Source organism: Lutjanus erythropterus, chromosome 18 (assembly GCF_056507025.1).
Source record: "Lutjanus erythropterus isolate fLutEry1 chromosome 18, fLutEry1.hap2, whole genome shotgun sequence".
NCBI lineage: Eukaryota > Metazoa > Chordata > Actinopteri > Lutjaniformes > Lutjanidae > Lutjanus > Lutjanus erythropterus.
Window position 1 is genome coordinate 697,266 of NC_139334.1, and position 12,389 is coordinate 709,654.

General features: G+C 40.7%; 1 protein-coding gene across 1 annotated transcript in view; it reads right to left on the reverse strand.

Annotated features, from left to right (window-relative positions):
* Positions 1–12,389, reverse strand: part of kif6 (kinesin family member 6) — an 86,023-nt gene that overhangs the window by 58,103 nt on the left and 15,531 nt on the right. Inside the window, exons 7-9 of the mRNA XM_084742504.1 lie at positions 5,726–5,932; positions 4,577–4,720; positions 4,079–4,165 (exon numbers count right to left, since the gene is read on the reverse strand). Coding sequence (XP_084598630.1) covers positions 4,079–4,165; positions 4,577–4,720; positions 5,726–5,932 — 438 coding nt within the window. The remainder of the gene's footprint in view (positions 1–4,078; positions 4,166–4,576; positions 4,721–5,725; positions 5,933–12,389) is intronic.

Here is a 12,389-nt window from a genome sequence, read left to right on the forward strand (position 1 = left end):
ACCTACAGTGATGTTGACACGTTCCAGTTTGGAGAACCAGAGAGGAGTACCAGCATGGAAGCTATACACTGTAGGGTCAGCAACAACTTATTTTAGCCACCTAAAAAATCAGTTTAAGTATATATTATATTTACAATATTTTCACTGCTTTACTTTGCCATCAGACACTATTTTCCAACAGGAAACTGCTGCTATAAAAGCCAATCCAAACCAACAAATTTCCATGGGTGAAATCAGTAATTTTACCTTGCAGAACATAGTCGTTGCTGTCTGCTGCTGCCTCGATTTGTTAGTTTGTTTGAGTAATTGTGCAGAATGTGTGTAATCAGAACTATCCCTTCAAGCAGTACAAATTTAAAGGACTTGTAATTTACTTGAGTGTTTGGATTTTTGCAACTTTTTACTCCACTACATCTCAGAGGCAACTATTGTACTTTTTACACTACTACATGTGCCTGACAGCTTTAGTTACTACTCAGACTACAATTTTTAATACCTGCTACAATAAGCAATACGTTGGCAGCTTTAGGCACAGATCTCAAGCAACTGTGTCCAATTATTACATGTCCCTTTACAAACGGTCCTGACTTATGGGATTTTGCTGGGTACTTAAGAAAACCTCGACAATGCATCTGAAATATATATATATCAAGTCATCATTTTCAAACTAGTTGTATGTTTTTCTCCAAGATGTAACAAATGTCCTTTTTGTATTTTATTTTATGTTGTTCAGGATTGACTGCCATCTCATTTAGAGATTAACAAGCCTGCCTCTGTCTGTCTTTGTTTAGCGCCATCTACTCACATTTGCTGTGGACAGACACATGCAGAGCAGGGTGAAGTCTCTAACAACAACATCGTCCACAAAACAATGTCTGGTGAAATTTTTTTTTTAATTAATCTATTTTTTTTAATTATCCAAGCGCTGGCCCAATTGTGCAACTGGCTGATTGGATTTCCTGGCCCGACATAACTTTTTACTGGCCCGGAGCCAAGGGGCAATCCTTACTGTTTGATCCTGGCTTTACAATTTACAGACAGAAGCTGTATGGCATTTCAGCTGAACTCAAACTACGTACTCCGTCTTTCCTTCCTCCACTGAAGTGGTGGAAGCATCTTGGAAGATCCAATACATGTTGATAATCTCCTCTGACTGCAGACCAGGATCATCTTGGTCTAAATGGAGGATTAAGACTGACCTTAGTGCTCTTAGAGGAACCAAGAGAGCCAACCTTATATGGTGCGGTCACTGTGGCTGACTTCATTATGATCACAGGTCACTTTCAACACCTCATTCTTTCCCAGTCCATGAGAGACTTGTTAAATGTTTTGTCTGGTCTGGCTGGTTTCCTGCTGTTCAGCCTGTGAAGAAGTGCATTCTGTAGCCTGTAGGCTACAGTATAGGACCATTAAGACAGTGTGCGGTCTGAACGATGTACCAAACACTCACTGCAAGATTGTGAGAGTCAAACTCCAGGTTTCAAATCAATTACCAGAGTCGGCATGTCCAATAGACAGTGTGCCTTCAGACGGGGGCAGGCCAAAAAACGGGAGTCTGAGTGTCACCCCAAACCACAATAAATGACATCATCCTAATCTGCAAACTGCACCGCTGGCTTAACTGTTTTTTTTTCACAGTAAGACAGGAAGAGAGATAGAGGGAGAGACAGAGAGACGGGAGCGAAGAACAAAATGAGAAACACACTAAAAAGTCATAAACGGAGACAAGGAGTTTGCCCACGGAGTTTGGGTTTGCCTGGAGCTGTAACTGTGCCGGACCCGATTGGGAACAGCCAGACACTGTCACAATTACTGGGCCGGCCGCAGACTCTCTTAAAAATACCTCTGTAGGGTTTGCAAGTGGCCAGCCAAGTCTCAGCAGCAGCAGTAATACAGTAGCAGTCGATCCTGAGGCGGGTCGTGGTGGGAGGGGAGGAAGCGGATATAGCTGTGATGACTTACTACTGTACTGTATATCCCCCGAGGGGCCTTTACAACAACTACCAGGTCTGCTTCCTGCCACACTACAATAGGCGAAGGTGTGACAACTATTGTACAAGGAGAAAGTAACGGAGGGAAACCATTGTTAAGGGCTAATCTAACAAAACTGGCAATCTCCCATGCTATTTCTTATCACTCTTTGGTGATGGTGAGATGTAGGGATGGCTCATGTCATGATACCAATATCGATACTGTAGTCTTGAGTATCTTCCAATGCCAGTATCAAAGCGATTTTTTCCTCTCTAACTAAGCTGTTAATAACACCTTAACTGTATTAATACCTGTTAATGGATACACTTTACTTAACTGTAGAGAAACTGTATAACTGGAAATGAAGCCAGCACAGTTAAACAGGCTGTGTGGTCCTTGATTATCTGCCAGAACAGTCAGTATGCAACGCTATCATTCAACGACTGCACATTCACACGTGCACACACACTAGGGCTGGGTGATATTCCAGTTAACAACCATTTGCCATATTCGAGTATGAATTAATTCGACATAAAGCTCATGACTATATCATCATATCTGAGTGTTTCCTCTGGTCACTGCTGAGGGGCAGTTACTTTACCTCAGTCAGCCATAAAGTGTGTAAATCAGCTCAGATAGAAATAGTAGTTAGCAGTAGTTGACAGGCTGTGTGTTGTGTTTGCTGCTCTTGAAAAGAAATAAAAATCCCCATTTCCCTATTTTTGTAATGTTACTACAGTGTCCTCCTGTACCCTAGACAGCAGAGCTGGTCCGTGCCCGTCCATGCTCTGAGCTAGTTAGCAGCAACAAAGAATTGTTGATTTTTATTTTTATTTATTTATTTGTTGTTGTTTTTTTTGCTGTGGTGTTTGCTACTCTAACCAAGGCTTCAAGCTCTGAAGCATATCTGGAAGACCTCTGATTTTGAAGCTGTTTTAATTGTCCTCAGTCTGGCTCTTAGCGGCTAACTGCGTAGCTTACTTTCACAGCCTTATATATATTCTTAGGAACTATTTTATTCTGTTACGTTATTCCTATTATAAGTTTATGTTCACAACAAATCCTTCAAATCTGATTAGATTAGATTTGATGATTTAGATTCTAGTTGTGTCTGTGTTTTGCTTGGCAACCATTCTGACAATTCTGAAGAACATCATTGTTCGGAGGGAAATTAAATAAATTGTCGCATTTTTTGTTGCATTTACTTTCCAAAATCTTGTCAGGTATGTGTAGCAACTGTTTTACAAAAGCAATAAGCCACGCAAGGCAATTTTAGGACAGCTAAGACAGTTTTAGGCTAACACTGCCCCTTAGCTGTTCTAAAGTCACAGTAAACCACTGCCTCTGGAGATTAATGCTTCAGTATAGAATTGTTGAGTGGCCTCTGTAACCACATACTGTATATTGAAACAGTCCAAGGACTTATTCTTGCCAAAACTTTCTCTGCTCTACATCTCCTACTGTGGCCTCTTCTCTAACTTACTATTATAAGAATGTATTCATAGTATATAGATACTAAATATAAAGGAAGTAAAACAGACTGTCCGCTCTCATTTTACAAATGTCACACCATGTCCTCAGATCTACAACATCTGGGCAGGAATGGCTCTGTGGCTCCATGCGTGCGATGTGTTCCTCCTTGCATGTATGTGTGTAAAGACATATATATAAACAGCAGTCTCCAGCTGGATGATTTATCAAGACACTCTAAGGTATTGGGATAAAATATGCCCTAACAGAATTGGAGGCATGTAAACATGGCAGAGAGAGAATGCAAACAGGACCTGTGAGCAGTCTAAATAACACAAGACGGACAGACGTCCACGTGTTGAAGGTGGAAAACTGCTTCTGACGCTGGAAAAACTAATTTGGTACTGGAAACCTTGAGAGGACACTTAAGCACATGGTGGGTTACACTTAGTTACATTTAGAAGCTGGATTCTCACTATAACTCGTTCCCTGATCAATTTAAAGTCTGGAAGCTCTGAGGAGGGTCTGGCCATAATGAAACAGCACATTAAGTAATTGCTTCTGTGGTGTGATTGTGTGGCGGAGCGATGGTATTTGTAGTGACTGGTGAAGGGCTGTGAGTGCCTGTCTGTCTTACCAGGGCAGGATCCAGCTCCTCGTTCAGTATCGCCTCGTTCTTGATGAGAGCCACGCGCTGAGCAAAACGACATGTAGAGATGGACTCCTGCAGAGAACAGTTTTCAAAAAATGTTTTAATGTTTGTTTTCCTGCCTGAGGGAACATTTTTTCTCCTAATGGTTCTCTATGAAGCATAATATACTGTATGTCACTTGTAAGGTTGTGTAAAACATCAATAAAAACAGAATGCACATCCTTTTTTTGTAAATATACCCACATTCCTGAATTCCATGCCTGTAACTGACACAAAGTGGAAAAGTATGTATGCTTTTTTGGAATTAAAAATGAAAGAAAACATTGTTTTATATTCACTCATCTCAGAACTAGTCAGAGCTAGCTAGAAAGGCCAAAGGGCTTATAACATCATCTCACTCCTAAACCTTGTTTTGCCTCGCTTTTTTGGCAATCCAACAAAATATCCTGTCTGCACAAGGCCTTACAGGTGGCCCATCCTTACATCAATGTTCCTCTTGTCAACTGCCATCGTGGCGATCATTGTAGTCATGCAGTTGCCCCCGAGGCTGTCCCTCAGCACGGAGGTCAACACAGAGTTCCTATAAGGAATATGGGAGCGGTTCTTCTCTGACAAAGCTATGATCACCTGAAGAAGAGAGCAGTGAAAAGGGCTGATATGTAAATGAGGACAGAGATGGAGGAGGCAAATGTCTGGGATGTGCAATTATTCTTTCTAACACTGCAGGTCATTACTGTTCATGCACGAGCTGCAAGAAGGCCATTAACCAAAGTCAAATGTCTGATTGAATGAATTATGAGTAGACTGAACAAATGAATGAGTGTTTCTCTTGGTGAACAGCATTAAAGGGATACTTTGGATTTTTCGAACTTGGGTTGGATGAGGTACTTATCGATAGTCAGTTACCTGCAGTGGATGTCAGTTGACATGCCCCTAGTTTTGGAGTAGCGATGGGGAAAGTGGTGTAGGAAGCTAAGCAATGTACGGCTGAGGACAGGGTCAGCAGCAAAGCATTTATGCCACCCAAAATCACTGTTCACTGTTTTACCTTGCTGTCTGAAAGCCTTTTTTTTTTATGGGAAACTGCCATTTATATAAGCCAAATAGCACTGTCTCCAAACCAACCAAACTCCACAGGAGAAATCAGTCATTTCTCCTTGTAGAACACTGGATTTGCTGGCTGGGCACTGCATTGACTGGTTAGTTCCTTTGTGTTATGGTGTGACTGTTTTTGTCATAGGAGTCTGGTGGCTTTGCAGAGAGCGATACAGGGTTTATATAACTGCAGTTTCCTGTCAGAGAAGGCTGTCTGATGGCAAAGCAAAGCAGTGAAAATATTCTAAATACAGTGTACGCTTAAAGACTGATATCGACCTTTTTAGGTGTCCCTGTCCACAGCAGTACATTGCTTAGCTTCCTACACCAGTCCTCCCAACCTGTAAGTGTGCCAAACGAACTATCCCCTTAAATCTTCTGTGCCAAATGACACACAGTGGATGAAGCAAACAACCAATCAAAATATACTGTATGCCAAGATTTATTTCATTATTCATAACAAATGTATTCTGAATATTAATTTATTTGTAATATCTTGTTTTGAATAAAAATAAAAAATGCTTTAAAAGTGGCTACCTGCTCCAGGTAGTGGAGGGAGAGGTTGATGTACTTTGCCTCAGTGAGCAGCTGCCCATTCAGGCCCGTCTTGCTAACTCTATCTGAACCAGCCAGGTCCACCAGGTGGAGCTTGGAGCGCCGCAGAGTGGCCGAGCCCGGCTCCCGCCTGCATAAGTGCACGGTGAAAATACAGTGGGAACGAGAGGACGCCTGGTTCACTGGAGTCTGAAGAAGAGAGAAGAAAGAGAATAACGTGGTGAGAGAACACTTTGAAAATGCTGCGATATTCTTTGGTCTGTGTGAGGGTATTTTGAATCCCCTACAATTTGTACACATGGTGGACAAAAAAAAGGAAAGAAAAAGGGATTTCTATTCTCCATCGCGGGTGCTTTCCATATTCAAACAACAAAAAAACATGATTCCTTTGATTTTTATTTTTTCTTGCTCCCGCTGGTTTTGAAGATCAAAGCCGCACCATGTGTAAGCGATGAACAGTAAACACATGGTGGCGGCTTTACAAAAGCTGAGGTTGATTTTTTCAGATGGTCACTGGAACAGCAGAAGTCAGGTTGAGACCAGGAGGAGACAGAAATAGAGTATGAGTCACTCTGCACAAACAAGCTTTATTAACTAGAGGAGGATCAGTTACTCATGGGGTCGTCAGAGAGAATAAACAAAGGAAACGGACATTCACTGACAGAGTGCTGATCATTTTGTTTTCTTTTGTTTGTGCCCTAGCACATACCAGCATGAACACATGATTTTGGTTTAAAATATCAGTTTTTAATTAAAACGCCGATCTTACATTTTTGACTTGAATTCAATTGAATACAGTACGAAGACAAAGACAAGATTCATGTTCAAACTCATAAAAATGTATTGTTTCTTGTAAATACACACTCATTTTGAATTTGATGCCTGTAACACATTTTGAAAAGTTGGGACAAGGGCAACAAAAGACTAGGAAGGTTGCAGAAAGTATGTAAACAGATTGGATATTAAAAGGATATCCTCAAAAGGTTCAGTTGATTGCAAGCATGGATGGGGTGAAGGTCAGCACTTTGTGAAATACTGCATGGAAAAATAGTTCAACAGTTTCAGAACAAAATTTCTCAACACAAAACTGCAGGAATGTAGGCATTTCACCATCAACAATTAATAATATCATTAAAAAATTCAGGATATGTGCAGAGAAATCTCTGCATGTTAGGGGCAAGGCCAAAAACCGCACTGAATGTCTGGGACCTTTGATCCCTCAGGCAGCACTCCATTCAAAAACCACATAATTGGGGTTCCCCTGTAGCTCGGTTGGTAGAGAGTGCGCCCCATCTATCAGTCCTCTGCATGCAGGTTTTGGATCAACATATGATGCCATCCAGATGCATGTACTAACAACGTGACTGCATGTATTAACAATGTGACTTCGTAGTTTAAGAGTTTGGGTTTTAGACCAGCCTGCCTGCAGTCCAGACCTATCACCCAAATGTGTGGTGCACTATGACACGCACAAAACAACAAAAGAGACCCTGAACTGTTGAGCACCTGAAGGCGTACATCAAGCAAGAATGAGAACGAATTTCACTGTCAAAGCTTCAACAATTAGTGTCCTCACCTCCCAAATGCTTACTGAGAAGGTCATGTATGACAATAGTAAACATGCCCCTGTTCCAATTTTTTGTAATGCATCAAATTCAGAAAGAGTGCATATTTATAAAAAAAACAATGAAGTTTATGAATTTGAACATAAAATATCTTATCTTTGTTCTGTATTCAACTGAATCTAGATCAAAAAGCTTTTGCAAATCACTGACTTCTGTTTTTATTTACGTTTTACGCAACGTCCAAACTATCTTGGACTTGCAGTTGTGGAACACATAGGTTGAACTGATGATATAGTACATTTTGACACGAATTAGCGTCAAGGCTGAGATTCTTTTCCTTCCGTGGAATGGTCATGGCCATCCACGACATGAACATGAAGTACCTTTTCACTGTTTGAAAACATCATCAGTGACATTCCGGGTCATTCATTCTTAAAAGGTGCTCTGACCCTGACTTGTTGTTGGCGTAAATGTGCCAACGCCTGCCTGTTAAGGTCGTGACAGCTCATGACAGATCATTCACTATCTTAACCCACCGCCGTCCTCTCTTTCCTCAGTCCAAATTCCCTTCACTCCGCACACATCCATGTTTACTCCTCCAGGGATACCTTAACGTAACATGAAGAAGCCCCTTGTTGACAAGGTATCACATACCTAATAGGACTGAATACAGGGTCAGAGGTAAGGATAGAGCGTCCATGTTGAGGAATCTGTTTTACGGTCTCTCCGCTGACAGCTATTTTGCACAACAACCAACACTCACCGGGTCAATCCTTGAAAAGGGGCCCGTACTGTAAGGCTGTTGAATTCCAACAGCCTGCAATGAGCCCTTTCTTCATGAAGGTTATAATGTTCAGTTGTTCTTGAAACTGCTTAGCGAAATAATAGAAACGCCTGTCAGTGTGATGCACAGTTAAACAGAACCAGAAATGACATCCACCAATTTGATCATGAAGTTGAATCTGCACCTCTTCAGTCTTGCATGGCCAGACAGCGCTGTGTCCACACTGGACAAAGATCTGGCTTCACACATCATTATTTTGCTATTAGGAAAAAAAACAGTATAGCTTGTTTGTATTTCTTTAAACCAGTGATAAACCATTGCTGGGCTGCGAAAGTGCTACCGGACCGATGGGCCGTCAGAGTTCATTCAAATAAATAAGTTAGACATTTTTAACGGTCTTGTAAAAGAACAATAAATGTGAGTTTGTCACATAAAATTAGGTCTCAAAATTATGAAAAAATGAGCAGTTTTGTCTGTTAGTTCTTTAAAATGAATCTTAAATATTTTATGGTAATTTGAAACTTACAAAACTTAGAGTCTGTGGAAAGGAAGGAAAAGGGGAGTTTTTCTTCTGAAAACATTATTAAACATGTTAGAAAATAGTTCCTGAAACCATGAAAAGACTGAGAATTATGTAGCACTGAATTGTGGAGTTAGACCATTACACTGTTGTTTAAACTGTTGTCTGAGCCACGAACCGACGCATAAACAGCACTGACCTCCCCTCCCCTCAACCTTCTAACAGCCAGTTATGAACACAAACAGAAGAAAAAAATACCATCCTGTCACCATCCTTTGGCTCTGGTGGCTCAAACGTGTCTGGAAATGTCCAATAAAGCTGTTAGATGGAGCGTCCATGTCTCAGGTCACTGTCAGGTCACAGTGGTGTTTGACACTGAGACAGTGGAGTGGACACCCCCCCCAGCATTTCAGAGCGGAGAAAACTGCAATTTTCCCCCCAATTTTTTATCATTCAAATTTGTCTTGGTGGTTAATAACACGTTTCTGTGGTGTGACAAACTCAGAACACATATTTCTTTTTGCTTTAAATAAACTTTAAGAGTCCTAAAAAGCCCATCTAGTACAGTATTTATATTTACATGGTTACAAATAGCGTGTTCATGTCCACAGAGGGAACAGTGTCCATGGAGGGGTATTAAAGTATGTTTTGTGAAAAAACAGCAGAACAATGAAAACTCATTGGAGCCACTTCCTTTACTCTCCTGTGTTCTCAACTGACCACATGTTGATCTTACATGCACCACATGCTGACCACACACAGTGTTGCAGTGGGTCAGCATAAAGGGACAATCTGGTGCTGCAAAGTCCTGAAAGATCTCGAGATTGCTGATTCAAAAGATCAAGATTGAGGTTTAATGGTGACCACCTACTGTGCACCCGACTCACCCCCGCAAGTTCAGGAGGGACGTAGAAAGGGGCAAAAATCACGGCCTTGCATCCCCACATGCGAAGAGAAGTGAAACAGGGACACAGAAAAAAGACCATATGGGAGGAAATGTTTCCTGATGAGGTTGAAGGAAGGTTGAGGAGTTGAGAAGGTATATTTTATTTCCTGTCCAATGAAAGTGCAGAGGGGATTGCCAAGTCTCGAAGCGAATGAGCTCACTGTCTGCTGAGTGTGGCTTTGAATGTGTCATCTTTTATCCACATGGCCGGGAGCGAGAGAAGAAAGAAAGCATTACTGTTAATTTCACTGGAAGTCTATGTGGAGCAAAGACTTCTGGGATGATTCTGGCAGCTACATGTTGACGGCGCTTTGTTTGCTTGGGGCTCAAGAGAAAGGTTCTTGTGAAGAAGTTCCAGAGAGGACAAGTTCACAATAGTCTCTGTGTGGGTGGACTGAACTGGAGGCTCCCTAATGAGCTGTGCAACGCCTCAACTGCCTGATCAACATACTAATAAAACATCCAACAATGTGTTTCCACTGAAATATACCCCCAGGTATAACAGCAGTGGACACTGGGAGTGTGTCCTAAAGGTAGATGAAAAAACAAACACAACATTGTTTTGGTAATAGGCTATGTTCAGTGGAATATGTGTGTTACTTGGTAGCGAAGGAGGGAAGTAACTAAATACTAATACTTAGTTCCTGTACTTAAGTACATTTTTCAGGTATCTGTATTTTACTTGAGTATTTATTTTTCTGAGAACTTTTTCTTTTAAACCCCACATTTTAACACAAACGTCTATTCTTTCCACTTACATCTTAAAAACAAGCTTGTTACTTTACTTTTAATTCATTTGAGGGAAATTATTGATTATTTTCATTTTGCATCCACATCAAGACTGAATTTAACCTAAATGGACGGGATAATAGCATGAAAAAGACGATTCTTTGGCATAACTATCTGTCCATATCACACATGACAAACATAAGAAGACAGAAAAAAACATAAAAGACGTAACAAGACAAAAACAAGACAACATGTACAGCAGCCAGACGAAAACACCGTATGCGCCACCTGTGCATATTTGAGTGCACATGCATGAGACATGTAAATTAACATAATTAATGCCCCAATAGTACCATATATGGCTGCACTTCCTGCTCAATATGTCGGGAAGTGTTAATTCATTAAAATGGCATCAAAGAGAAAAGAAGAATTTTACAAGTTTGGAGTCTGATGTCCCGCTTTCAGAGACACGTGAAGGAAAATCTGTCATTTTAACAGCGTAAGCAGGGGAATAAAAAGACCAGCTAAAGTGAAGAAACGGGAAAAGCGAGTGCTGTAAATGCCAGAGGGTCGGACTGTCACTGAAATAAAGAAGAGATGTCTCCATATGAAAATGAGTTAAAAATGACTCGCCACAGCCACAGCAAGGGGCGATCGATGACTGCAGCTAGAGGAGAGGGTTAAGGAGGAGTTTTCATGACAGAATAAGTGAGGATGTTTGCCTGTAGATAGGGACTTAATAAACCTGCATGTGAAGATATACAGCCAACACACCTGACAGCAGGTAATAATAGATCATTGAATGAAGGATGATAGGCTTTATATGTAAATTTACTATTATATTATAATGTGAGATGTAGACAAACAGGATAATATCAACTTAATTATGAAGTGTAATTTATTTTTCAAACTCAAAATGTCTTCAAACTAACGAAATATACAATTAGTAGTGAAAAACTTTGGTTTGGATTCCAGCAGACTGACTGCACATGACTCTACAACAGGTCTGCACCACTCAGAAATTGTGTTCGTATCAGTAAGAAAATTCAAAATATGAGAAAACCGGTGAATGCCACAAGTTCTCTCAAAGCACTTGTAAACACTGCTTAAAAACAAATCTGTTCATATGAGCGACTCTCGCATGAGGCCCAGTGTCTGTTAAAGTTACATGACAGTATACGAGCTACCAAACCCATTTCTGAGTTCTTGAGAAATTCCATCTTTGATTTCTTTTGCATTGGTTTTTCAAGGAGGAATCCCAGCCACATCAAAAACAGACTTTGACATCCTCGTCAAAAATGAAAAGCAGGTCTCTGATTGAAACCTGACTATTCAGTTCACTTTTACTGTCTGTTATTTACTTACAAACCAGCAGCACGAGTAAACAAGGTGAGCTCAGCCCTTTGCTCCAAACCTCAGGTTGCAGAGCAAAAGCTGACCCACCACATGTCTCATCAGCGTGGGGAGTCTGGGTGTCTGAGTGTAGAAAAGAACCACCGCAACATAAACAGAAATTACAGAGAGAATGCTTGGTTTTACTGGGAAAAAACATGGTAAAAGGGACCACAGGGGACCAAAATAATATTTTAGAAGGGTCTTAAGGTAGCCTTCAGAGTGCATATTGCATTTGTGGATAAGAAATACCCTTTATGTCACTTACCAAGGGAGTGGTCAAGTATTTGTGCATACTGTCCACAATCCTTACTAAGAACACAGCATGTTTGCTGTGCAGAAGTAGGGGACGTGAGTCACATGACTTGACTCAAATCAGACTTCTATTACAAATTTGAGCTCTTCTTTAACCAACACTGATAAAAATTGACTTGGTATTCGTGATTTGAGACTTGACTTAGACTTGAGACAGATGACTTGTTAGATGTCTATCTTTTTTTTTTATTTAAACATTTGCATTTTTGTAGATATTGAGATGTGATGTTTGGTTTTGGTATCATGGCAAACTACTAGGATTCAGCAGAGGCCAGTGCACGAGGCAGCTATCATGGTGGACTCGTTTCAAAAATAATAGCAATTGGATTCAAGGATTGTGTTGTTGTTGAAAGTAATAAGAAGAAAGGTATGCAAAGTCTGCAGCTCAAAAACCA